The sequence below is a fragment of the Pseudopipra pipra genome, chromosome 27 (genome assembly GCF_036250125.1).
Source record: "Pseudopipra pipra isolate bDixPip1 chromosome 27, bDixPip1.hap1, whole genome shotgun sequence".
NCBI classification, from domain to species: domain Eukaryota; kingdom Metazoa; phylum Chordata; class Aves; order Passeriformes; family Pipridae; genus Pseudopipra; species Pseudopipra pipra.
In genome coordinates, this window is record NC_087575.1 from 2,278,817 (window position 1) to 2,305,934 (window position 27,118).

Sequence of the window (27,118 nt, forward strand, 5' to 3'; positions counted from 1 at the left end):
CTGTGTCACTGGACACACCCCTTGCTTCTTCCCTCTTTGCCTTGTCACCCCTTTTGGCCAGGGCCCTGATCAGCTCCCTTTGCCCCAGCAGGTGCCCCCAGGCCTGACTGGGCTGGGAGGGGGCCGGAACCCACAGGGCTGAGCGCCCACGGGCACTGCCTTTGCCTCCCTCAGGGCAGCAGCTTTGCCTCGACCAACCACCCTCCATGGCCTTGCCTCTGGGCTGCCAATTGCTTTTAAGCAAGAGTGAAGCTGCTGCTGCTGGGCTTTGCTCCCACCCACTGCCTCTGGGGGTGAATCCCGGCTCCATCACCTCCCTCCTGCCCAAATGGCCTCTGGGCTCATGCCAGGGATGTGCAAAGTGCTGCCACATCTGTCCCCTCCTGAGCCCAGGGAGCAGCCCTGGAGAGGCCCTGCAGCAGGGCTGTGCCTGGGCATGCTGCCAGAAGGGCATTCACTTTTGACAGGAGGCAGTGCAAGAGAAAACAGGTGTCAGGCTGGGACAGGGTGATAAGTTTTTTGGTTTTCAGACAGCTCAGTTGGGATCAGGGGACCCTTTCAATACACTTGGTGACAGTCAAGTAGCTCCTGCTCCAGCCAGAGCCCAGGAAAGAGCTCAGCGTCTCCAGGTACGTGGCATCTTTTGGGAAAGATGGGATGGAAATTGCCCTCTGCCATCTGCCAGAACCAGCTCTGCTTTCCATGTCCCGTTAGCAAAGTGGAACCAAGTCAGTGGCAAAAAGGGGGGTGGGTGGGAGAGCAGAGCAGAGCCAGGTCCTGTCTTGGCTGGGCCTTGGATTAGTGTTTGGACTCTTTGGCTTCCCTTGCTCCAAAGCCTTCTCCCACTCTCAGGGAGGTGCAGGCAATGAGTCCTGACTCACTCAGGGTTTGTCCTTCTCCCCCTGCCCCTGTGAGTCTGTTTCTTAAGGCTGGATCAGAAAAGCCAGGGCTCCATAGGAAAACAACTGCCCCTTTCTGCTGGAATTGGAGGAGATGGTGCAGCTTGTCCTTTGCTTTCCCATGGGAAATTCCCACCCCTTTTGATCCCAGTCAGGTCCTTTGCCTATAAAGCACTAACCAAAGTCAGTCTGATGAGGGAAAATTGATTTCAACCTTGGGCATCCAAGTTTCTTCCCTCGACATTCCAGGAAGGGCTGAAATCAGCAATGAACCCCTGTCAAAGTGAATTCATCCTGGCTGATTGGTTGGTTGGTTTGTTTGGTTGTTTTAAGCTCCATTGTTTGTCTTCCCTTTTGCCCTTTGCCTGTCCTTCCCCATCTCCAGGTTGTGCTCCAGGGAGGAGGATGCTCTGCGGTTCCCCCATCCACTGCTCTCTGCTGGCTTTTGTCATTTCCACTTTAGTTTTCCAAGTTCCTCAGGGGCACTCAGGTAAGAATCCCCCTGTTCTTGCTGGATGCTGTGCCATGGCTTCCAGGTGGAATATCTTGGTGGCTGCCAGTGCAGCAGCTCGCTGGGAACAGCAGAGCAGAGAGCAGGGTCAGGCCCTTTCCTTTGCTGTTTGGTGTCCAGGCCATGCTGCAGGGCAGGGTCCCTGTGCCAGCTGCCCTCAGCCCCTCGTCTGCCCCGGCACAGGGACGCTGCCAGCGCCATGGCCCGGCCCGGCAGCACCCCAACCACGCGCAGCAGCCGCTGCTGTGTCCCAGCTCAGCTGCCTCAGCAAACTCACACTTCTCTCTTCTGCCTACGGGGTCTCTCCCAGCTCCACTCACCGTCACTGGACCCCCCGGCCCCATCACCGTGGCCAAGGGCGAGGACGTGGTGCTGCCCTGCAGCTTCTCCCCGGGGCAGAATGCACAGGACACGGAGGTGACCTGGTTTCGGGAGCAGTTCTTGCCCTTTGTGCATCGCTACAAGTTGGGCCAGGACCAGTTTGGGGAGCAGATGGTTCAGTACCAAGGGCGCACTGAGCTGTGGAAGGACGGCCTTGCCAAGGGCAGCGCGGACTTGAGGATCTTCCATGTCCAGCTCTCTGACAGAGGGAGTTACACCTGCTTTGTTCAACGTGGCTCAGATTACGATGAGGCTGTGGTGGAGCTCAAGGTGACAGGTCTGTAGTTTGTGTCCCTGGTACCTCTAATTTACTTGCTCACAGCCAGTGCTCTTGTTCCCTGTCCTTCTGTCATGAAACAGTCTCAGGTGGTTGCTTTGGAAACAGTCCCATTAAGTCCCATTGTTGAAAATACCAAGAATGTCTCATAGAGGTCAAACTGCCCACCGAGCAGCCATGAGGAGCTCATAAGATGCTTCCTCCTTCAAAAGTGTTCTTGATATTGCTCCACCACAGCAGCACTTGTTTTTGAACTCTTGTTCTTCTTGTTGTTTGGGAATGAACAAGTCCTGGAAACTTTATTTCCCTGATGATGCGTTACCTTTCTCCTGGTGCTGCTGCTCTGCACTGGAGTGTTGCTTTTGATGCACATGTCACCCTATTTGTGATCCCATGTTGTCTAAGGGAATCTGATATTTGTTTTTTTTTCCCAAAGGAGAAGAAAGCATGATTTAATCAGAAATCACTTGGTTAGAAATCCATCTTCGCTTTAAAAATCCTCCACAATGCAGACAAAATGTCACCAAACTCAGACAGGTGGGAAATTGCCAAAACGGATTTTTTTTATTGACATTTTTTGTCCGTTTGTGGAGTACAGTCTGGTTTTCACCCTCAATGGGATTCAGATGGAATGACCTTGTATGAAATAGAAATAATCTCCTTTCAATTGCTACTTGCACAGTAACCTCCCCTTTGGGGATTTTATTTTTCAGACCACTTCTTCCAAGATGACGATCCTTGGATGATTGCCCTGGGCCTGGTCCTGGTTGCTGTGGTTACTCTCCTTATTATCACTGTTTGTCTATTTAAAATTAAAGGTACCATCCTGGGTTTGGGGCTGGGGAAGGGGCTGGGCAGCCATCCTACTCAGCCACCTCTAGTCCTGAGGGATAAGGGGGTTGAGAAACACCAGGATGGAACCAGAGTCTTGTCCTGGTGTCTCAGGCACATGTTTGGGGCCAGGGAACTTAAAACCCACAACCTTACCTTCTGTCAAGAAGAAAAAGCTTTGTTCTCCCAGAAGAAGGCAAGGCAGGAAGTTGGCATTAAAGCAGCATCAGCTGCTCCTCTGCCCCAGCACAGAAATGGAGCAAGAATTGGCCTTGACCTGCAAAGAATCCCTGGCAGTTTGGGGGGCCTGGCAGGGCCTCCTTTCCTTCTAAAGATCCCTCTGATGGGAGATGATACAGAGGAATAAAGGGAACTGAAATCCTCTCTTTCTCCCTGGCAGGAGATGGGGCCGCTGGGTCGTGCGGGCGCTGCAGCACGTCCAGGCCCCGTGGCCCTTCTGCCCTGGGGGGGCTGTAACTCCTGCTGGGGGTCCATCAGTGCTCTTTGGAGGGGATGAGTTTCTCAATTATTTGCATTTCTTTCTTTTCTTCACAGGAAAGCAGCAGAAAGAAATAGGTAAGCTTTACTTTCCATTGTCCAGAAACGGGAGAACTCTTCCAATGGAAGAATTTATGGGGTTTGCGTTTCTGGAGGACATGAGGAAGGGAAATGGTTTGGCCAGTGGCTACATACCATGTGAAGTTAATTTATTAAATTCTGTTGAAATTTTCAGGAAAATCATTGCAGAACCAAAGCAAGTGGGAATAGATGTTGTAGCAACAATAACTTGGCTTTTCAAAGTGCTCTCGAGGTTCTTGCCAAGTCTGGAGGAAGCTTTGGGGTAGCACATTTCATTGTGCAGGGGCCTCAGCTGTTCTGAGCACTGCAGAGCACAGGCACAGGGCCCTTAGGGAGCACTGCAGGGGACATTTCACCCCACGCTCCTCCCTTGGTGCTGCAAAGCTGCCCCTTCAGCGCTGCCCTGGAGCTGGAGCCCGTGCTCAGGTCTCCAGCAGCACGGTGCTGATCTCTGCCCACAGCGGGCTCAGGGAGGGTGGGTGAGACCCCCAATGTCTTGGGAAGACAGGTCCTGAGCAGCTCCTGGGCTGCAGCTTTTCCCTTGGGAGCAATTTCAGTCTCCTCCCTACCCCAAGCAGTGGATCAGGGAAATGGCACCAACTTTGCTGCTGACGCTCTGATCTGCTTTTGTTTTACAGCGGAGCAAAAGGCAGAACTGTGTAAGTCTCACTGCCCTTCTCCTGGGTGAAATCCTCTGTGAAAACTTCCAGACCTTTTCATTCCTTCTCTCAGTCTGTCCAAATGTTCTTTCTGGGCAGATATTTTCCTTCCTCCTCTCCTGACCCCCATCATCAGGTAAAAATTCACCCTGAACAATCCTCAGGATTTTTCCCCTGAGTGGCTGTCCATGCTTTTGGACACTCCTTTTAATGTAAGTAGTGAAATAGTTCTGAAGAGTTCTTGTTCTTTAGGGACAAATTACAGAAACCTGAGCTGTTGGGAAATTGCTCCTAAAAATGTAGATTCCTTAATTCCTAAGAATTCTCAAAAAAACCAAACTTGCTTGAAGAGGTCCTGTATTTTTGTTTGCTTGTTTGTTTGTTGCTTGTAGAATTGCCAATAAATAGTCCTTTGGCTATGAAACAGAACCTCCTGCTAAAATGGTGCCACTGAAGGGGGAAAAATGATGGGGAAACTAAATACAGGTCAGCTGTCCCTGCAATCAGAGCAAAACCAGATCATCTCCCCCTTCCATCTCATTCTTTCCTGACCTGTGTGGTCCGGCAGATGAGGGGTAGGGGTGTCTCAGGGAAGGGACTGTGGCACATAATAACTCGTGTGTGTTTGTGTTTGTTGTTCAGGGGAGCGCGATGCAGAAATCGGTGAGTGTCCTACTCTTCCTTACAAAGAACTATTTACAGAGTCTTTGTAGGGTGTGGGGTTTCTTTGGGTTTTTTCAGTCTTAAAGTGTGAAGTCAACGTGGTTCACTTGGTGATGGGTGGAAGGAGAGAGTGAATTTGAGAATCCAAAATTCAAGGTGACTGAAGATGGTGTCTGGGGATGGGATCGGGTGGGGGCAGCAGTAGAAGTGGCAGGGTGGGAGTGCCCTGGTGCCCTTGGAGATGAGGGACCTGCCAGAGATCATTTCCTGCCCCCAGGTTGAGCAGGACAAGCTGCCCCATGGGCGGGGGAGCAGAGCTGCAGGCTGGGGGTGGGACAGGGCTTTGCACTGCTCAGCCTTGGCACAAACCCGCCCTCCAGCCCGTGCAGGGGGTCCCAGGAGAGGGCAGACAGGGGATGTCCAAATCAATGGCCCACAACCCATTTGTGCTGCTTTCTCTTCCTTTTCAGAGGAACAAGCCCAGGAACTCAGTGAGTATCATTCTCTTCTGTTTGTGGGACTCTTCTCAGTTGGGCATCTTTTCTCCCCTGTGTTTTTCATGTGTGCCCTTGTTTTGGGCACAGAACAAATACAGAACTTGTTTCAGAAATATTCTTTTCTACCGGTCTCTGTGTGGTTTTAGGCTCTTCCTTGTAATTGTTCTGTACTAAGAAGAAAATTCTTTCAGTTCTCAAAGTCCAAACTGACCATAAATGCATACTCTCGAGCTGGAGCCCGTGCTCAGGTCTCCAGCAGCATGGTGCTGATCTCTGCCCACAGTAGGCTCAGGGAGGGTGGGTGACACCCAAAAAAGTCTTGGAAAGACAGGTCCTGAGCAGCTCCTGGGCTGCAGCTTTTCCCTTGGTAGCAATTTCAGCCTCGTCCTTACCCCAAGCAGTGGATCAGGGAAATGGCACCAACTTTGCTGCTGACGCTCTGATCTGCTTTTGTTTTCCAGAGAGGCAAGAGGCAGCACTGCGTAAGTCTCACTGCCCTTCTCCTGGGTGAAATTCTCTGTGAAAACTGCCAGACCTTTTCATTCCTTCTCTCAGTCTGTCCAAAGGTTCTTTCTGGGCAGATATTTTCCTTCCTCCTCCCCTGACCCCATCATCAGGTGAAAATTCGCCCTGAACAATCCTCAGGATTTTTCCCCTGAGTGGCTGTCCATGCTTTCGGACACCCCTTTTAATTTAAGTAGTGAAATAGTTCTGAACAGTTCTTGTATTTTAGGGGCAAATTACAGACACCTGAGCTGTTGGGAAATTGCTCCTAAAAATGTAGATTCCTTGATTCCTGTGAATTCTCAAAAAATCAAACTTGTTTGAAGAGGTCCTGTATTTTTGTTTGCTTGTTTGTTTGTTGCTTGTAGAATTGCCAATAAATAGTCCTTTGGCTATGAAACAGAACCTCCTGCTAAAATGGTGCCACTGAAAGGGGGAAAAATGGTGGGGAAACTAAATACAGGTCAGCTGTCCCTGCAATCAGAGCAAAACCAGAGCATCTCCCCCTTCCATCTCATTCTTTCCTGACCTGTGTGGTCCTGCAGATGTGGGGTAGGGGTGTCCCAGGGAAGGGACTGTGCCACATAATAACTCGTGTGTGTTTGTGTTTGTTGTTCAGGGCAGCGCGATGCAGAAATCGGTGAGTGTCCTACTCTTCCTTACAAAGAACTATTTACAGAGTCTGTGTAGGGTGGGGGGATTCTTTGGTTTTTTTTTCAGTTTTAAAATGTGAAGTCAACCAAAAAGGAAAGAGAGAATGAATTTGAGAATGAAAAATTAAAGTTGACTGAAGATGGTGTGTGGGGATGGGACCGGGTGGGGGCAGCAGTAGAAGTGGCAGGGTGGGAGTGCCCTGGTGCCCTTGGAGATGAGGGACCTGCCAGAGATCATTTCCTGCCCCCAGGCTGAGCCCAGGAATTCGGTGAATATCACTGTCTTCTCTTCATAGAAGTCTTCTCAGTTGGTCAGGACAGGCAGCGTGATTGGATTTGTAGGAAATGGGTGGAGCCCTTCCATGTAGTCAGACCCTGAAGTTTTGAAGCAACTCGCTGTGAGATGACTTTGACAAAGATAACAACAATTCAGAAAATGTGCACCTCCACTGGCATATCATTCCCCTGAGCTAACCCAGCCCCAGTGTGTTCCATTGCCTCTGACCTGTGGTTTTTGTGTTTTTTTAAAGCATGGAGAAGACAGGCAGTGCCTATAGAAGCAGGTAACTAAGTCTCATCTTTCCTGGTGCTGAATCATCTTGCCTGCTTTAATGGCCCTTCCTGGCAGTTCCCCTCCTACAAGTGATGCTGCTGGGACCAGGCATGCTTCTGCTGAGCCTCCCTTTCCTTTGGTGCATGTCCCACTTCCAGGTAAATCTGGAGGATCCTTGTCCTTGGTGAGCTGTGCACAATTCTTCATCCTGGAGCTCTGCTGATGATCCTCTTCCCTCTCTGCTCCCTCTCTTCTCTCTGCTTCAGTGTCTCTTCCTTGCACTGATGTTGTCACCTTGTGCACCTTGCCATGCCACACTCTGCCAGCTCTCCCTCCCCCCCTGCTTCTTCCTTAGGCAGCCCCAGCAAAGATGTGTCCTGGGCCGAGCTCTGCCCTGATGTGTTGATTCCATCTCTCCTGCAGCGAACGTGGTTCTGGATCCAGACACAGCCCACTGTGAGCTTGTCCTGTCTTACAATGACAAAAGAGTGACACGAGGTGACACACAACAGAACACCCACTACAATGACAAGAGATTTAACCCGTGGCGCTGCGTTCTGGGCCGTGAGGCCTTCACCTCGGGGAGACACTACTGGGAGGTGGAGGTGGAGAATGCAGGAAAATGGATTGTGGGGATTTTTAGAGACGGTGCGGAAAGGGAGGGTGAGATTGAGCTTAAACCAGAGAAAGGCATCTGGGCAGTGGGGAAACGGGCAGTACTGAAAGCTTACACCTCCCCTAGTCCCACTGAATTTCCTGAAATCAAGACTCCCAGGCGGATCCGGGTCTCTCTGGATTATGAAATGGGACTGGTGGCATTTTTCAGTGTTGATGAGGGGATTCCCATCTTCGCGTTTCCACGGGCATCATTTGGGGGGAAAGACATCTACCCTTGGTTCTGGCTGGGTCATGAGACATGTCTGAAAATGTGGCCCTGATGAAGAGGAGGCAGTAAGAGAAGGGTCTCCCAGGGTGGAGATCTCGTTATCTCTCTGCACCTCTCTTCCATGCTGCATCTCTCCAAGATCTTTCTCTGAGGCCAGACATGCTGTTCTGGTCCCAGTGCAGATCAGTGGGAGAGGCCATGGCCAAGACCTTGTGTTATGAGATCACCTCACATCATTTCCAGGTGTGGGGAAAAGGGACTTTCTCTCCTGCTTCTGAGGTTGTTCCTTACACATGGAGGGTGGAACCATTGTTTCCTTGTCTCAGGCTCAGTGAGCATTTGACATGTAAATCACCCTCTCTTTGTACACTTTTCTTCTTAGTATTGTTGCTGTTCCTGTTGGTTTTATGGTATCATTGCTGTTTCCAGTGAATTGTTCTTCTCTCCACCCATGATCTTTGCCTTTTGTGCTCTCAACCAGAGGTGGGGGCAGGGGGAGTGAGCAGCATCTGCTTTGGGAGGGTCTGGGTGGGAGCACTTGATTGGGGAGCACCATTCCTAAAACACCACACATGCTTTCACAGCAGATCCTCCATTCCATGGAGATCCAGCAGGCCTGGACCTTCCCAAGGGAAGGCTTCACCCCAACAGAACTGGTAAGGAGGGAGACTTCAGTGCAGGTGGTGGCTTTGTTGCTTAAACTCAGCTCTTGAAAGAAACCTCCAAGACCAAAGTTGTGAGTTTTAGAAGCCAGGCATTCTTTTATTAGTGTGCACTGAAGTGACTCCAGCACGCCGGGTGCCCTGGGAATCAGTTCCCAAAGTGCACCCAGAGGGATCCTCACTACGGCTGATACGTCAGCATGACATGATTCTTCCTTTTTTGCCAGCCCTTTTGCAGGGAGTCACCAGAGGTCTCCCCCCTTCTGGCAGCTGAGCTCGGAGAGGTTCCTGAGGGGGTGCCACAACCTGTCAAGAGTTTCCCCACACCAAGGGAAGGTGTCCCCTGGCCCCCTGGGAGAAAACCAAGGTGGCAGCCATTCCCATGCTGCTGGCTCCATGTGTTTGTACCAGACAAAGCCAAAGGGGCAGGGGGCTCCCACGGCAACTCTTTCCCTTCCTGCAGCCCAGAAAACTGTGGGAAAATGGGGACAAAAGCTCCACTGTGCTGGGGGTTGGTTCTGTGTGGCAGCTGGGGCTTAGCCACGGGCAGCTCTGCAGTGGCTGCTCTCTCCCTCTGGGCACTGGGGGGTGGCTCCAGAGCTCTCCTTCTGAGCTTGGCTCAGGGCACTGGGGGTTACCCCTGATGTTCCCTTCCCCGGGGCCGCCTCCCACACCACTGCTGTCTTCAGCTCCCTGTGAGTCCTCATTTCACTGCTTTGTTCAGCTCCACCTGTTTGGAGCTGTGGCTCCAAGGGATGAGGAGGGGACTGCTGGTGGTGGCAGGGACTGGATCCACAGAGTTTGATCCTGACACCTTTCTGCTGGAGAGTGGGAGGAAAAATGACACACTTCTGGATTCTGGCGCTTGGCCTTTCCTGCCAAAAATACCCCCCAGATGTGACATGGATGGTATTGAACATCCAGTGCTAAAACTCCACCTCCTATCTCTGAATCCTGGATATTACCAACCCCTTAGTCTATACCATCCACATCCTGCTCAGCTTTAACACCTTTCAACTATATCCATAGAACTCTAAACAAGCAAAGGTATTATTTCAGTAGTCACAGACCATCCCCCAAGATGTTTCCTGAGTTCATTTAGTCCATCACTGGTGTAACTGGAGCAGTCCACTCTCATTCTCCATGGCACTTACAGGACACAGTGGCAGTGGCATTCAGCAACCAGTATTACATGTGCAATTCAACAGTACAGGCTGTTCTCACCCAAAAATCAAATCCCCTGGAGGTACAAATTGTCTTTCCCCATCCCTCTGCATCACTCACCAAGTCCCTGAGCAAAACCAATCCCACGCACAGCTTTGCCTTTGCTTGAGGCAGGACTGATCCAAAGTGTTGTCTCCAAACATATCTCATGTGCACCACAGGGACTTTATGGCCTTCTGTGCTATGTGGGGGTTCTGACTGGGCAGGGCCAGCTCGGTTGGTGGAGGCTGGAGTGTGAACTAACCAGGTGGCCTTCTCTAAATGTAGATCCCAGTGTTTGAAGGCCTCACCACCCATTGCTTTCCATGTGGTTTTCAACAGTCCATTGTACCATTGCACTTTCCCAGAGGCTGGTGCATGACAGGGAATATGATCCACCCACTCCATCCTGAGCTCTCTGCCCAGGTGTCTGTGAGGCTGTTTTTGAAAGGAGCCCCATTGTCCCATTCAATTCTGGCTGGGGGGCCATGTCACCGCAGGAGTTGCTTTTCCAGGCCCAGGATGGTGTTCCAGGCAGGGCCATGAGGCACAGGATGTGTCTCCAGCCATCCAGGGACTGTTCCCACCATTGTCAGCACACAGCACTTACCTTGGTGGGTTTGGGGAGTGTGATGTGATGGGATGGGATGGGATCACTCTGCCAGGCCTCCCCAGATTTTGATTTCAACCATCATCCCCCACACCACAGAGGCTTTACCTGCCTGGCCCTGACTGATTGCAGCACATGATTCACAGTCATGGATAACTGGGAGATGGTTAATTCCCCTTGGTCATGAGCCCATCTGTATGTTGCATCTCTTCCCTCCTGACCTGAGGTGCCATGGGCCCATCAAGCCAGAAATAGTTCCCCCTTATGTTGCCAGTCCAGATCCACATCAGACACTTTAATCTCAGCAGCTTGATCCACCTGTCTGTTGTTGTGATGTTCTTCAGTAGCCTGACTTTTGGGTACCAGCCTCAGTGCTGCCCCAGTCCTGTCCCTGCCCCAGGAGCTTGCACACATCCTGGCCAAGGAGACCCCCGTTCCCTGGGGGAGGATGCACGTCAGTGGGTGGGGGCACATCTGCAGTGCAGACACCTGGACCTGAGCCTGGCAGTCCCTGGGGCTGCAGGAGCACAACAGGCAGGTCTGGGCACAAACCAGTGCAGACCAGGAGAGATGTTACCCCAAGACCCAGAACCAAAGACCCCAAAATCCTATTTCTTTCTCCATGCAGAGGAAGGGGCTGAGGATGTCACCTCAGGTGTCTTTGGTGCTGGTGGTGGCTCAACAGATCAGCACGAGAAGTTCAGCTGAGGGTGTGGCAGCCACCGAGTCCTAAGCCATGACAAACTCAGGCTGGGACAAGCTCCAGGTGCTTTCCTCCTACTTCTTTCAAAGCAGAAGCTGGATGGGAGTGTTTTCCTCTCAAGAAGGGAAAGTTCTCCTTCCTCTTCCCTCCTGAAACTCACCTCTTCCACTCATCTCCTCCACCTCATTCACCAAGGTCTCACTCTCTTCTCTTTCCAGCCTGGATGTCAGCAAATGCACAAAAAATCAACAGGAGGGCAGGAAGGATTCCCTGTTGAAAGTGACACTGGCAGGACTCGGGGACTGCCTAAAGATAAAGCAGAGAAGCAAGGATGGAAAGGTCATGTTATTCTGGCACTTTTTAGACAGTCAGCACTCACCTGCAGGTTGGCTGCAGGAAGGGAGGTTTGGGATGAGTTGGCAGGTCTTCAGTCTGCTCCCCACTCCCCTGATCTCCTGCTCAGCTGATGGCTGGACTGAGCTTGCCCAGCACTTGCAGCTTGTTTGAGTGAGCAGAGCACAGTGCAGAGGGGCTGGATGGCCTGGAGAGCACAGCTGGGACTGGGAGTGTGTCTGGGGGACCAGCCCATGGAGCTTCTCCCTCCCCTCCTCTGGGCGATGGCCCCCCCTGCCCTGAAGCTTCCAGCCCACCTGTGACCTCATCTAACACTTGGATTTGGCTGCTCTTCTTCCTGCCAGCTGCAGGGGGTTGAAAAGAGCCCCTGAGCACTGCAGGAGCCTGGATCTCCCTGGGCAGGATGCTCAGATCCCTCCTGGCTCAGCAGCACCACAGGCACCTCCAGCCCGCTGGGAGGGCACTTGGGGACAGCAGGCACAGAGCAGTGGCCCTGCTCTGGGTGTCCAGGCTGCACACTGGGGCCAGGCAGAGGGCTGGCTCCTGCCCTGGCTCTTTGCCCAGGTTTCTCCTGCTGCCAAGGGGTTCATGGTGGAGATGTTTGCAGGGCATGTGCTGCCTCCATGGCTCAGCTGGTAAATGGGGACAGCACTTGCTGGGCTTTGCAGCACAGCTCTGTATTCTCCAGGCAGTTGTTTGTGTTCCCTGGGGCTGATGGCCTCATCCCCACTCGTAGGGAACTCAGGGGGGTCCACTCTGCTTTGTCCCATCCCTCTGAAAGCCACAAAATCCAGCAGGGTGAGAGGGCAGCTGTTGCCAGGTGGCTCTGCTGCCTGGAGCTGGGAGACGGTCTGGGAAAGCAGGACTGGGGATAGGCTGGCTTGGGAGGAACCACAGGAAAAGACAGAGGCAGAGACACAGACACACAGACACACAGACACAGACACAGACACCCAGACACACAGAGACACAGATACAGACACACAGACACACAGATAAACAGGCACACAGATACACAGACACAAAGACACACAGACACACAGACATAAAGGTTAGGTGTGGGAGGTTACCTTGGCTGAACACCAGGTGTCCACCGAGGCTGCGCTGATTCCTCCCCAGAGAGAAAAGGGGGCTGGGAAAAAAACGTAAAAACCCGGGATTTACTAAGAAAGGCAGTTTTATAGTTACACAGAGAAAAAAGGAAAAAAACCTAAGAACACTACAAACACACAGACACGGGAAACTAACTAAAATTCTCCTTCCCACAAGAAGCAACGAGGAGCTGTTCCCAGCAGCTATCCTGGAAGAGGACAGCCAGCAGCTTCCTCCTCGCCTTTTTATATCTGAGCTGACATAACATGATATGGAATATCTATTTGGTCCATATAGATCAGATGACTCCTTCTAGATCCCCCGCAGGGAAAGGATGTTATTCAGCTAAACAAACCCACTACACACAAACACACAGACTCACAGACACACAGAAACAGACACAGACACACAGACAAAGACACTCAGACACACAGACACAAACACACAGACAAATGCACAGACAAGGACACACAGACAGACAGACACACAGACATTCAGACACACAGACACACAGACACACACACACAGACACACAGACATACAGACACACAGACATTCAGACACACACATACAGACATACAGACACACAGACACACAGACACACAGACACAGGCACACACACACAGACACACAGACACACAGACACACAGACACAGACACACAGACACACAGACACACACACACAGACACACACAGACACACACACACAGACACACACACAGACACACAGACACACAGACACACACACACAGACACACAGACACACACACACAGACACACACAGACACACAGACACAGACACACACACAGACACACAGACACACAGACACACACACACAGACACACAGACACAGACACAGACATACAGACACACAGAGACACAGATACAGACACACAGACACACACACACAGACACACAGACACACAGACACACAGACACACACACACAGACACACAGACATACAGACACACAGACATTCAGACACACACATACAGACATACAGACACACAGACACACAGACACACAGACACAGGCACACACACACAGACACACAGACACACAGACACACAGACACACACACACAGACACACAGACACACACACACAGACACACACAGACACACACACACAGACACACACACAGACACACAGACACACAGACACACACACACAGACACACAGACACACACACACAGACACACACAGACACACAGACACAGACACACACAGACACACAGACACACAGACACACACACACAGACACACAGACACAGACACAGACATACAGACACACAGACACACACACACAGACACACAGACACACACACACAGACACACAGACACACAGACACACAGACACACACACACAGACACACAGACACACACACACAGACACACACAGACACACACACACAGACACACACACAGACACACAGACACACACACACAGACACACACACAGACACACAGACACACACACACAGACACACAGACACAGACACAGACATACAGACACACAGACACACAGACATGCCCAGTCACACCACCAGACAAAGGCACAGGTCCCCTGTGGCACCCACATCACCCCCAGCACAGGCAGCCACGTCCGCTCCTCCTGCAGGGCTGGCAGGGGGTCACTGCTGCAGGTGACCCAGGCCACCCTCTCTGCCTTCCTGTGCCCATCTGCACACACCTCCAGCAATGGCACAGCCCATCTGGCCAAGGGGTGCCCCTGTCCCACCCCCGGGCCCTCTGACCCCCCACAGCCAGCTTGATGCTCTCTGCAAACCCGCAGCCCTCACACACGCAGCCCTCAGGCACCCCACACTTCTGGCACCCCTGACACCAGCAGGGACCCTCGGCCTGACTCAGACCCCTGCCTGCCCCTGGGCTCTCCAACTCACTGGCCAGCCAAGCTCAGGGACAGGCTCCGTTGTGCTGGTGACCAGTCCCTTTTCCACCCTGTCGGCCTCTCCCCTGCCTTGTCCTCCCTGACTCCTTCCACTCCACATGGCTTTAGTGCTCACACCTTTCTGCTGACACCCTCAGGTCTCTGGGACCCCTGGCTTTGATCTCCAGCTTCCATCCCCAGCTGTGCAGAGGTACAGTCACAAAAGCCAGGCTGGATCTCCCCGGAGTGACACCTCTGGATCTGTGATCCCAGCAATCAGCACCAGTGAGGAGCTTGGCTCATTACACTTCTTTCTGCTGTCCTTTGCAGTGCACATCTGTGTCACTGGACCCATCCCTTGCTGCTCCCCTCTTTTCCTTGTCACCCCTTTTGGCCAGGGCCCTGATCAGCTCCCTTTGCCCCAGCAGGTGCCCCCAGGCCTGACTGGGCTGGGAGGGGGCCGGAACCCACAGGGCTGAGCGCCCACGGGCACTGCCTTTGCCTCCCTCAGGGCAGCAGCTTTGCCTCAACCAACCACCCTTCATGGCCTTGTCTCTGGGCTGCCAATTGCTTTTAAGCAAGAGTGAAGTGATTCAAAGAAACCTTTGAACAATCTGAAAGCATTTTTATTACGGCCGGGGAATGCGAAAGGGGCAGATGTTCTCCCCAGTGCACTCCGCTGAGCAAAGGAATACCAGAGCTTTTTATACAGTTTGAAACTAGCAAGTTTAAAATTATCTATACACACACTCTTTTGCACTCTGCCTTATCTAAATAGACACTTAGTTTTACCTCCTATTCTTACCATTATAGAGTAGTTACATAAAGTTTTATCATTTGAAAGAGTTTTAGGTTCCCCACCCCTCCCTATGTGCTATTTTTATCTTAATTGCCCACAGTTTGGGCAGAAACTTTTAAGCAATTTTATATTTTTCAAAGTCACACTTGCATAGCTAAATTAACATAGCTAAATTTTATTTCATTTTAATTTCTATTTCAGAAGCTGCTGCTGGGCTTTGCTCCCACCCACTGCCTCTGGGGGTGAATCCCGGCTCCATCACCTCCCTCCTGCCCAAATGGCCTCTGGGCTCATGCCAGGGATGTGCAAAGTGCTGCCACATCTGTCCCCTCCTGAGCCCAGGGAGCAGCCCTGGAGAGCCCCTGCAGCAGGGCTGTGCCTGGGCATGCTGCCAGAAGGGCATGTTCACAGCAAAAGCATTGTCAAAACCCCCAAATTACTCAACAACTTTCATTTTTGAGGGAAGCAGCGCAGGAGGAAATGGGACGGGCTGGGACAGGGTGACGATTTGCTTCGGTTTCCGGACAGCTCAGCTGGGATCAGGGACCCCTCCAAGGTGCCTGGTGACGGCCAAGCAGCTCCTGCTCCAGCCCAGAGTCCAGGAAAGAGCTCAGGGTCTCCAGGTACGTGGCATCTTTTGGGAATCCGCAGACGGAAATCGCCCCCTGCCGTCCGCCAGAACCGGACACAGTTTCCACTTCCCGTCAGCAAAGTGGAACCAAGTCAGTGGCAAAAAGGGGGGTGGGTGGGAGAGCAGAGCAGAGCCAGGTCCTGGCTTGGCTTGGCCTTGGATTAGTGTTTGGACTCTTTGGCTTCCCTTGCTCCAAAGCCTTCTCCCACTCTCAGGGAGGTGCAGGCACTGAGTCCTGACTCGCTCAGGGTTTGTCCTTCTCCCCCTACCCCTGTGTGTCTCTTTCTTAAGGCTGGATCAGAAAAGCCAGGGCTCCATAGGAAAACAACTGCCCCTTTCTGCTGGAATTGGAGGAGATGGTACAGCCTGTCCTTTGCTTTCCCATGGGAAATTCCCACCACTTTTGATCCCAGTCAGGTCCTTTGCCTATAAAGCACTAACCAAAGTCAGTCTGATGAGGGAAAATCGATTTCAAGCTTCAGCATCCAAGTTTCTTCCCTCAACATTCCAGAGAGGGCTGAAATCAGCAATGAACCCTTTGCAAAATTAATTCCTCCTGGTTGGTTGGTTGGTTGGTTGGTTTTAAATTCCCTTGTTTGTCTTGCCTTTTGCCCTTTGCCTGTCCTTCCCCATCTCCAGGTTGTGCTCCAGGGAGGAGGATGCTCTGTGGTTCCCCCATCCACTGCTCTCTGCTGGCTTTTGTCATTTCCACTTTAGTTTTCCAAGTTCCTCAGGGGCACTCAGGTAAGAATCCCCCTGTTCTTGCTGGATGCTGTGCCATGGCTTCCAGGTGGAATATCTTGCTGGCTGCCAGTGCAGCAGCTCGCTGGGAACAGCAGAGCAGAGAGCAGGGTGAGGCCCTTTCCTTTGCTGTTTGGTGTCCAGGCCGTGCTGCAGGGCAGGGTCCCTGTGCCAGCTGCCCTCAGCCCCTCGTCTGCCCCGGCACAGGGACGCTGCCAGCGCCATGGCCCGGCCCGGCAGCACCCCAACCACGCGCAGCAGCCGCTGCTGTGTCCCAGCTCAGCTGCCTCAGCAAACTCACACTTCTCTCTTCTGCCTACGGGGTCTCTCCCAGCTCCACTCAACGTCACTGGACCCCCCGGCCCCATCACCGTGGCCAAGGGCGAGGACGTGGTGCTGCCCTGCAGCTTCTCCCCGGGGCAGAATGCACAGGACACGGAGGTGACCTGGTTTCGGGAGCAGTTCTTGCCCTTTGTGCATCGCTACAAGTTGGGCCAGGACCAGTTTGGGGAGCAGATGGTTCAGTACCAAGGGCGCACTGAGCTGGGGAAGGACGGCCTTGCCAAGGGCAGCGCGGACTTGAGGATCTTCCGTGTCCAACTCTCTGACACAGGGAATTACACCTGCTTTGTTCAACGTGGCTCAGATTATGACGATGCTCTGGTGGAGCTCCAGGTGACAGGTCTGTAGTTGGTGTCCCCGGTACCTCTAATTTACTTGCTCACAGCCAGTGCTCTTGTTCCCTGTCCTTCTGTCGTGAAACAGTCTCAGGTGGTTGCTTTGGAAGTAGGGTTTTATTAATTCCCTTTGTGTAAAATATCAAGAATGTCTCAGAGATGTAAAATTGCCCACCGAGCAGTCATAAAGAGCTCATTAAATACTTCCTCCTTCAGAAGTGGTTTTGATATGGTTTTCTTCATAAATCAGGTATAAAAAAAAAATCTGTCATTGGCTAATAAGGAAAGAACATCGAGGTGCTTTTATATTTTAATATTCAGGCCAGTGCATTATTTTGCTGCAGTAGTGGCCTTCAGAGCAAATGTCTCAGTTCCATGAAAGAGACTGCAAGAAATGTCCTGACTCCAGGTGACATTTGTCTGAAAAACAATCTGGGATTTGTCTCTGTCAGTTTATCCACATAGGGAGAGAAACAGCCCAAGCAGGTTATCCCCCCGATATCCAGGAGCCTGCAGGGTCAGCCGGGGTCTCTCTCTTTGCCCGCAGCCAGCGGCTCTGCCCCGCTCATCGCGCTGGAGCGCTACGAGCACGGGGGGATCCGGGTGGCCTGTCGCTCTGCCGGCTGGTACCCACGGCCCCGGGTGCTGTGGCACGATCCCCACGGGCGCCATCTCCCGTCCCTCTCGGAAAACGCTACCCAGGACAAGAACGGGCTCTTTGCAGCTGAGAGCAGCATCATCCTCACCAGGGCTGGGACCCAGGAACTCTCCTGCTCGGTGCAGCACCTCCCGCACACACCAGGGCAGGGACCAGCCCTTTACGTCTCAGGTGAGTCGAGGATGGGGCACGGCCCTGCCGACGGGCCCCACGGAGCTGTGCTGGGCACAGCACCCCCAGGCCCCTGGCAGGACACGTGCTCAGCGTGTCAAGGCCATTTCCATCCCACCTGTGCAAACGGCCGCGGCTTTCGGCAGCGTTGGTGCAGGAGTGCTGCCAAAACCCACCGGGGCCGTCTGCAGGGGCCGGTCAGGGGGCAAAGGTACAACCCTCCCTGTGGCAGAGTTTATACAGACACCTGGCTGAAAGAAGCACATTCCTAACCCTGGAGCTAAAGGAAAAAGGAGAAGCAAACCCGTGCCCTTAGTCTCCCTTGCTGTGAAATCCTGTCCTACAGGTTTAGTGGGAGAAATAAATCCTTGTGTCTCCTTTTAGCACCTGCAGGTATAGAATGTAATTCTAATTTTTCCATGTCTCATAGAAAGCTCCTTTTTCACTGGGTGATTGGTTTGGGGCTGGGAATATATCAGAGCAGAGATACAATGATGAACCATTAACCATATAACAAAGGGCACTGCAGCAGCACGTCCTTTCCAACTCCACCCTGCTCCTCTTCTAGTTCAGAAATTAACAAATCCTGGAGATTTTATTTCCTTGGGGAACCATTACCTTTTTCCTGGTGATGCTGTTCTGCACTGGAGTGTTGCTCTTGATGCACATGTCACCCTATTTCTGATCCTATGTTGCCTAAGGAAATATATATTTGTTTTTTCCCAAAGGAAAAAAACCACAAACATGTTTTAATGAGAAATCACTTGGTTAGAAATCCATCTTCCCTTTAAAAATCCTCCAGAAAACGTCATGAACCTCAGACAGGTGCGAAATTGTCAAAAATGAATTTTTTTTTTAAAGTCATTTTTTGCTCTTTTCTGGAGCACAGTCTGGTTTTCGCCCTCAATGGGATTCAGATGGAATGAACTTGTATGAAATAGAAATAATCTCCTTTCAATTGCTACATGCGCAGTAACCTCCCTTTGGGGATTTTATTTTTCAGATCTCTTTTTCCAAGATGCCTATCCTTGGAGGATTGCCCTGGGCGTGGTCCTGGCTGCTGTGGTTGCTCTCCTTATTATCACTGTTTATCTCTTTAAAATTAAAGGTACCATCCTTTGAGGTTTGGGGCTGGGGAAGGGGCTGGGCAGCCATCCTACTCAGCCACCTCTAGTCCTGAGGGATAAGGGGGTTGAGAAACACCAGGATGGAACCAGAGTCTTGTCCTGGTGTCTCAGGTACGTGTTTGGTGCCAGGGAACTTAAAAACCCAATGCCTTAACTTCTGTCAGAGAAGAAAAGAAAGCTTTGTTCTCCCAGAAGAAGGCAAGGAAGGAAGTTGGCATTAAAGCAGCATCAGCTGCTCCCCTGCCCCAGCACAGAAATGGAGCAAGAATTTGCCTTGACCTGCAAAGAATTCCTGGCAGTTTGGGGGGCCTGGCAGGGCCTCCTTTCCTTCAAAAGATCCCTCTGATGGGAGATGATGCAGAGGAATAAAGGGAACTGAAATCCTCTCTTTCTTCCTGGCAGGAGATGGGGCCGCTGGGTCGTGCGGGCGCTGCAGCTCGTCCAGGCCCCGTGGCCCTTCTGCCCTGGGGGGCTGTAACTCCTGCTGGGGGTCCATCAGTGCTCGTTGGAGGGGATGAGTTTCTAAAATATTTGCATTTCTTTCTTTACACAGGAAAGCTGCAGAAAGAAATAGGTAAGCTTTACTTTCCATTGTCCAGAAACGGGAGAACTCTTCCAATGGAAGAATTTATGGGTCACATTTCTGGAGGATATGAGGAAGGGAAATGGTTTGGCAAGTGGCTACACACCATGTGAAGTTAATTTATTAAATGCTGTTGTAATTTTCAGGAAAATCATTGCAGAACCAAAGCAAGTGGGAATAGATGTTGTAGCAACAATAACTTGGCTTTTCAAAGTGCTCTCGAGGTTCTTGCCAAGTCTGGAGGAAGTTTGGGGTAGCACATTTCATTGTGCAGGGGTCTCAGCTGTTCTGAGCACTGCAGAGCACAGGCACAGGGCCCTTAGGGAGCACTGCAGGGGACATTTCACCCCACGCTCCTCCCTTGGTGCTGCAAAGCTGCCCCTTCAGCGCTGCCCTGGAGCTGGAGCCCGTGCTCAGGTCTCCAGCAGCACGGTGCTGATCTCTGCCCACAGCGGGCTCAGGGAGGGTGGGTGACACCCAAAAAAATCTTGGGAAGACAGGTCCTGAGGAGCTCCTGGGCTGCAGCTTTTCCCTCATGAGCAATTTCAGCTTCCTCCCTATACCCCACAAGTCTGTCCTGGAAAAGGATTTTTTGCAGCCTGTGGAGGGTAGTGGGTTCATTTGGGCTTTTTTCTCTCACTTTTAATGTGTGAAGTGAACCAAAAAGTGGTTCACTTTGTGATTCACTTGCTGATGGGTGGAAGGAGAGAGTGAATTTGGGAATCCAAAATTCAAGGTGACTGAAGATGGTGTCTGGGGATGGGACCGGGTGGGGGCAGCAGTAGAAGTGGCAGGGTGGGAGTGCCCTGGTGCCCTTGGAGATGAGGGACCTGCCAGAGATCCTTTCCTGCCCCCAGGCTGAGCAAGACAAGCTGCCCCATGGGCGGGGGAGCAGAGCTGCAGGCTGGGGGTGGGACAGGGCTTTGCACTGCTCAGCCTTGGCACAAACCCGCCCTCCAGCCCGTGCAGGCGGTCCCAGGAGAGGGCAGACAGGGGATGTCCAAATCTATGGCCCACAACCCATTTGTGCTGCTTTCTCTTCCTTTTCAGAGGAACTAGACCAGAAACTTGGTGAGTATCATTCTCTTCTGTTTGTGGGACTCTTCTCAGTTGGGCATCTTTTCTCCCCTGTGTTTTTCATGTGTGCCCTCGTTTTGGGCACAGAACAAATACAGAACTTGTTTCAGAGACATTCTTTTCCATTGGTCTCTGTGTGGTTTTAGGCTCTTCCCTGTAATTGTTCTGTACTGAGAAGAAAATTCCTTCAGTTCTCTAAGTCCAAACTGACCGTAAATGCATGTCCTGGAGCTGGAGCCCGTGCTCAGGTCTCCAGCAGCACGGTCTGATCTCTGCCCACAGCGGGCTCAGGGAGGGTGGTGACACCCAAAAAGGTCTTGGGAAGACAGGTCCTGAGGAGCTCCTGGGCTGCAGCTTTTCCCTCATGAGCAATTTCAGCCTCCTCCCTACCCCAAGAAGTGGATCAGGGAAATGGCACCAACTTTGCTGCTGACGCTCTGATCTGCTTTTGTTTTACAGCGGAGCAAAAGGCAGAACTGTGTAAGTCTCACTGCCCTTCTCCTGGGTGAAATCCTCTGTGAAAACTTCCAGACCTTTTCATTCCTTCTCTCAGTCTGTCCAAATGTTCTTTCTGGGCAGATATTTTCCTTCCTCCTCCCCTGACCCCATCATCAGGTGAAAATTCACCCTCAACAATCCTTGGGATTTTTCCCCTGAGTGGCTGTCCATGCTTTTGGACACTCCTTTTAATGTAAGTAGTCAAATAGTTCTGAACAGTTCTTGTTCTTTAGGGGCAAAGTACAGAAACCTGAGCTGTTGGGAAATTGCTCCTAAAAATGTAGATTCCTTGATTCCTAAGAATTCTCAAAAAAACAAAACTCGCTTGAAGAGGTCCTGTATTTTTGTTTGCTTGTTTGTTTATTGCTTGTAGAATTGCCAATAAATAGTCCTTTGGCTATGAAACAGAACCTCCTGCTAAAATGGTGCCACTGAAGGGGGAAAAATGATGTGGATACTAAATACAGGTCAGCTGTCCCTGCAATCAGAGCAAAACCAGAGCATCTCCCCCTTCCATCTCATTCTTTCCTCACCTGTGTGGTCCTTCAGGTGGGAGGGGTCGCAGGGAAGGGACTGTGCCACATAATAACTCGTGTGTGTTTGTTGTTCAGGGGACTGCGTTAGAGAAATCGGTGAGTGTCCTACTCTTCCTTACAAATAATTTTTTACAGAGTCTGTGTAGGGTGGGGGGTTTCTTTGGTTTTTTTCACTTTTAAAGTGTGAAGTGAACAAAAAAGTGTTTGTGGCTTGGAGGAAGGAGAGAGTGAATTTGAGAATCCAAAATTCAAGGTGACTGAAGATGGTGTCTGGTGATGGGATCGGGTGGGGGCAGCAGTAGAAGTGGCAGGGTGGGAGTGCCCTGGTGCCCTTGAAGATGAGGGACCTGCCAGAGATCATTTCCTGCCCCCAGGTTGAGCAGGACAAGCTGCCCCATGGGCGGGGGAGCAGAGCTGCAGGCTGGGGGTGGGACAGGGCTTTGCACTGCTCAGCCTTGGCACAAACCCGCCCTCCAGCCCGTGCAGGGGGTCCCAGGAGAGGGCAGACAGGGGATGTCCAAATCAATGGCCCACAACCCATTTGTGCTGCTTTCTCTTCCTTTTCAGAGAAACAAGCCCAGGAACTTGGTGAGTATCATTCTCTTGTCTTTGTGGGAGTCTTCTCAGTTGGGCATTTTTTCTCCCCTGTGTTTTTCATGTTTGGTGCCAGGGAACTTAAAACCCCACGGCCCTAACTTCTGTGAAGAAAAGAAAGCTTTTTTCTCCCAGAAGAAGGCAAAGAAGGAAGTTGGCATTAAAGCAGCATCAGCTGCTCCTCTGCCCCAGCACAGAAATGGAGCAAGAATTTGCCTTGACCTGCAAAGAATCCCTGGCAGGTTGGGGGGCCTGGCAGGGCCTCCTTTTGTTCTAGAGATGGAGGAAGCTTTGGGGTAGCACATTTCATTGTGCAGGGGCCTCAGCTGTTCTGAGCACTGCAGAGCACAGGCACAGGGCCCTTAGGGAGCACTGCAGGGGACATTTCACCCCACGCTCCTCCCTTGGTGCTGCAAAGCTGCCCCTTCAGCGCTGCCCTGGAGCTGGAGCCCGTGCTCAGGTCTCCAGCAGCACGGTGCTGATCTCTGCCCACAGCGGGCTCAGGGAGGGTGGGTGAGACCCAAAAAAGTCTTGGGAAGACAGGTCCTGAGGAGCTCCTGGGCTGCAGCTTTTCCCTTGGGAGCAATTTCAGCCTCCTCCCTACCCCAAGAAGTGGATCAGGGAAATGGCACCAACTTTGCTGCTGACGCTCTGATCTGCTTTTGTTTTCCAGAGTGGCAAGAGGCAGCACTGCGTAAGTCTCACTGCCCTTCTCCTGGGTGAAATCCTCTGTGAAAACTGCCAGACCTTTTCATTCCTTCTCTCAGTCTGTCCAAATGTTGTTACTGGGCAGATATTTTCCTTCCTCTTCCCCTGGCCCCATCATCAGGTGAAAATTCACCCTCAACAATCCTTGGGATTTTTCCCCTGAGTGGCTGTCCATGCTTTTGGACACTCCTTTTAATTTAAGTAGTCAAATAGTTCTGAACAGTTCTTGTTCTTTAGGGGCAAATTACAGAAACCTGAGCTGTTGGGAAATTACTCATAAAAATGTAGATTCTTTGATTCCTAAGAATCCTTCAAAAATCAAACTTGCTTGAAGAGGTCCTGTATTTTTGTTTGCTTGTTTGTTTGTTGCTTGTAGAATTGCCAGTAAATAGTCCTTTGGCTATGAAACAGAACCTCCTGCTAAAATGATGCCACTGAAGGGGGAAAAATGATGGGGAAACTAAATACAGGTCAGCTGTCCCTGCAATCAGAGCAAAACCAGAGCATCTCCCCCTTCCATCTCATTCTTTCTGACCTCTCTCATCCTTCTGCTAGGGGGTGGGGGATCCCAGGGAAGGGACTGTGCCACATAATAACTCGTGTGTGTTTGTGTTTGTGGTTCAGGGCAGCGCAATGAAGAAATAGGTGAGTGTCCTACTCTTCCTTACAAAGATTGATTTACAGAGTCTGTGTAGGGTGAGATGTTTCTTTCGGTTTTTTTAGTCAAGGAACTCAATGAGTATCATTCTCTTCTCTTTGTGGGAGTCTCCTCAGTTGGGCATTTTTTCTCCCCTGTGTTTTTCATGTGTGCCCTCGTTTTGGGCACAGAACAAATACAGAACTTCTTTCAGAAACTTTCTTTTCCGTTGGTCTCTGTGTGGTTTTAGGCTCTTCCTTGTAATTGTTCTGTACTAAGAAGAAAATTCCTTCAGTTCTCAAAGTCCAAACTGACCATAAATGCATGTCTGAGTCAGGACAGGCAGCGTGATTGGATTTGTAGGAAATGGGTGGAGCCCTTCCATGTAGTCAGACCCTGAAGTTTTGAAGCAACTCACTGTGAGATGACTTTGACAAAGATAACAACAATTCAGAAAATGTGCACCTCCACTGGCATATCATTCCCCTGAGCTAACCCAGCCCCAGTGTGTTCCATTGCCTCTGACCTGTAGTTTTTGTGTTTTTTTTAAAGCATGGAGAAGACACGCAGTGCCTATAGAAGAAGGTAACTAAGTCTGGTCTTTCCTGATGCTGAATCATCTTCCCTGCTTTAATGGCCCTTCCTGGCAGTTCCCCTCCTGCAAGTGATGCTGCTGGGACCAGGCATGCTTCTGCTGAGCCTCCCTTTCCTTTGGTGCATGTCCCACTTCCAGGCAAATCTGGAGGATCCTTGTCCTTGGTGAGCTGTGCACAATTCTTCATCCTGGAGCTCTGCTGATGATCCTCTTCCCTCTCTGCTCCCTCTGTTCTCTCTGCTTCAGTGTCTCTTCCTTGCACTGATGTTGTCACCTTGTGCACCTTGCCATGCCACACTCTGCCAGCTCTCCCTCACCCCCTGCTTCTTCCTTCGGCAGCCCCAGCAAAGATGTGTCCTGGGCCGAGCTCTGCCCTGATGTGTTGATTCCATCTCTCCTGCAGCGAACGTGGTTCTGGATCCAGACACAGCCCACTGTGAGCTTCTCCTGTCTTACAATGGCAAAAGTGTGGCACGAGATAACACAGAACAGGACATCCTCAACACCTACAAGAGATTTGACCCATTCCACTGTGTTCTGGGCCGTGAGGGCTTCACCTCGGGGAGACACTACTGGGAGGTGGAGGTGGCGGTGGTGGTAGGAGGATGGGCTGTGGGGGTGTCTAGAGAAGATGTGAGAAGGAAGGGTGATATTGAGTTTAAACCAGAGGAAGGCATCTGGGCAGTGGGGAAACAGGCTGCAGATTTGAAAGCTTTCACCTCCCCTAGTCCCACTGAATTTCCTGAAATCAAGACTCCCAGGCGGATTCGGGTCTCTCTGGAATATGAAGAGGGACGGGTGTCATTTTTCAGTGTTGATGAGGGGATTCCCATTTTCATGTTTCCACAGGCATTATTTGGGGGGAAAAAAGTCCACCCTTGGTTCTGGCTGGGTCCTGGGACATTTCTGAAAATATGTCCCAGGAAGGAGGAAGACATGGCTTTTTTAAGGGACCTGGGGAGTTCAGACTCACAGTAAGACTGAGGTTGGAAGGAACCTGTGGAGGTTTCTGTGGCAACCACCTGCTCAGAGCAGGGTTAACCTCAGGGCTGCCTTCAGTGTCTTTGGACCTTGTTCAGCTGAGTGTTGCAGGGTCTCCAAGGGCAAAGGTCTCATTACCTCTCTGGTCCAATGCTGCATCTCTCTCAAGGGTAAAAACCAACCCTTTCTGTGTGATCAGAATTTCTCCAATCACGACTTGTGGTTGTTGTGTCTCATCCTCTCCCTCTTGAACACCAATTACACCAAAAAGGGATCACTTTGTAAATGTACACAATAAAGTTCCTTTGGTGGGATTTGTCTGTATGTGTGTCAGTACCAAGGCTGTCCCTGAGGGAAATTCCCACCTCTCTGTAGCCTGTGGGAGTCGCAGGCACTTTGGAGAAAAGGTTTCAGTGCATCCTGCAGGAGCCCAGGAAGTCAGGCCAGCAGGGCTGGTCCATGGCTGTGCTTGTCCCCACACCTGCCAGCAGCACAAACCCCGGGGATGAGCTCACCTGTGCCCTGGGGATGCCCAGCACTGCCAGATGGGCAACTCCAGATGATTTTGCTGTAGGGGAAGCTGCCCCCTGCAAGTGGAGGAGAGCAGTAAGTGCTTTCTCTGAGGCCAGACATGGCCAGCAGGACTCAGGGTGTGACCATCCCCCTGTGCTGGGCTCTGGTGAGACCCCACCTCAAAGAAAGACATTGAGAGGCTGGAGTGTGTCCAGAGAAGGGAACGGAGCTGGGAAAGGGTCTGGAGCACCAGCAGCAGCTGAGGGAGCTGGGGGGGCTCAGCCTGGAGGAAAGGAGGTTCAGGGGGGACCTTCTTGCTCTCCACAACTCCCTGACAGGAGGGAGGAACCAGGTGGGGTCAGTCTCTGCTCCCAGGGAACAAGGGACAGGACAAGAGGAAGCGGCCTCAAATTGCAGCAGGAGAGGTTTAGGTTGGATATTAGGGAAAACTTCCTCCCAGAAAGGGTTGTCCAGCCCTGGCACAGCTGCCCAGAGCAGTGGTGGTGTCACCAATCCTGCAGAGCTTTAAAAGCTGTATGGATTTGGCTCTTGGGGACATGATTAGTGGTGGGCTTGGCATTGCTGGGTTGGTGGTTGGACTCGATGATCTTAGAGGGTTTTTCCAACCTAAAGGATTGTATGTATAACACTGTTGTGGTTGTTTTCTACCAGCCACCTGATCAGGAAGTCGCTGAGGCCTTTTACAGAAAGCTGGAAATGGCCTCAGGGTTACGGGCGCTCGATCTCATGGGGGACCTCAACCTTCCTGATATCTGCTGGGGGGACAGCACAGGAGGTCCCTGCAGGGTGAGGAGATCACTCTGTGACACGGGTGGTGGAGGAGTTCACAAGGAGAGGTGCTGCTGGTCCTTGTACTAACCAGCACAGAGGGACTGGTTGGGGTGTGAAGGCTGGGGACAGCCTTGGCTGCAGTGACCATGCACAGTGGAATTCAGGATCCTGCATGGAGGAAGCTGGGCCATAAGCAGGATTCCAGCCCTGGGCTTTATGAGAACTAATGGCCCCGTGACTGCACACAGATCTCTGATCCTTCCCCAGGCTCATTCCCCAAGCTCTGTGTGTTGGTCTGCAGGCAGTTCAGGGGGAATGGAGCAGGCAGGTTTCCCAGGAGGGCGGCAGGAGGATGCCCCACAGCCATACACACCCCTGAGGTGCCTGGCCTT

General features: G+C 51.7%; 2 protein-coding genes across 7 annotated transcripts in view; one reads left to right on the forward strand and one right to left on the reverse strand.

Annotated features, from left to right (window-relative positions):
• The window catches only part of LOC135403242 (thaicobrin-like), a 56,430-nt gene that overhangs the window by 15,017 nt on the left and 14,295 nt on the right, over window positions 1-27,118 (reverse strand). The window contains exons 1-2 of one of the 3 annotated variants that reach the window (XR_010425334.1): window positions 12,496-12,667; window positions 11,299-11,377 (exon numbers count right to left, since the gene is read on the reverse strand). The exons of 1 other annotated variant lie outside the window; for it this stretch is intronic. The gene's annotated coding sequence lies outside the window, so the exon portion shown is untranslated. Of the gene's footprint in view, window positions 1-11,298; window positions 11,378-12,495; window positions 12,668-27,118 lie in introns of those variants that run through there. One more of the 3 variants, XM_064637072.1, reaches the window with a different exon arrangement.
• LOC135403238 (butyrophilin subfamily 1 member A1-like) lies at window positions 472-25,735 on the forward strand. 4 transcript variants are annotated; one of them, XM_064637062.1, is made up of 12 exons: window positions 472-629; window positions 1,285-1,389; window positions 1,721-2,068; window positions 2,782-2,886; window positions 3,455-3,475; window positions 4,117-4,137; window positions 4,780-4,800; window positions 5,271-5,291; window positions 5,759-5,779; window positions 6,421-6,441; window positions 24,398-24,430; window positions 24,844-25,735. In XM_064637062.1, exons 2-12 carry the CDS (start codon window positions 1,305-1,307, stop codon window positions 25,416-25,418), a joined length of 1,272 nt encoding a protein of 423 aa, XP_064493132.1. In that variant the 5' UTR covers window positions 472-629; window positions 1,285-1,304; the 3' UTR covers window positions 25,419-25,735. The 4 variants fall into 4 exon arrangements, with proteins under 4 accessions (XP_064493132.1, XP_064493130.1, XP_064493131.1 ...); XM_064637060.1 differs by lacking the exons at window positions 5,759-5,779; window positions 6,421-6,441 and having other exon boundaries at window positions 472-1,389; XM_064637061.1 differs by lacking the exons at window positions 5,759-5,779; window positions 6,421-6,441; window positions 24,398-24,430; window positions 24,844-25,735 and adding exons at window positions 6,985-7,017; window positions 7,431-8,746 and having other exon boundaries at window positions 472-1,389.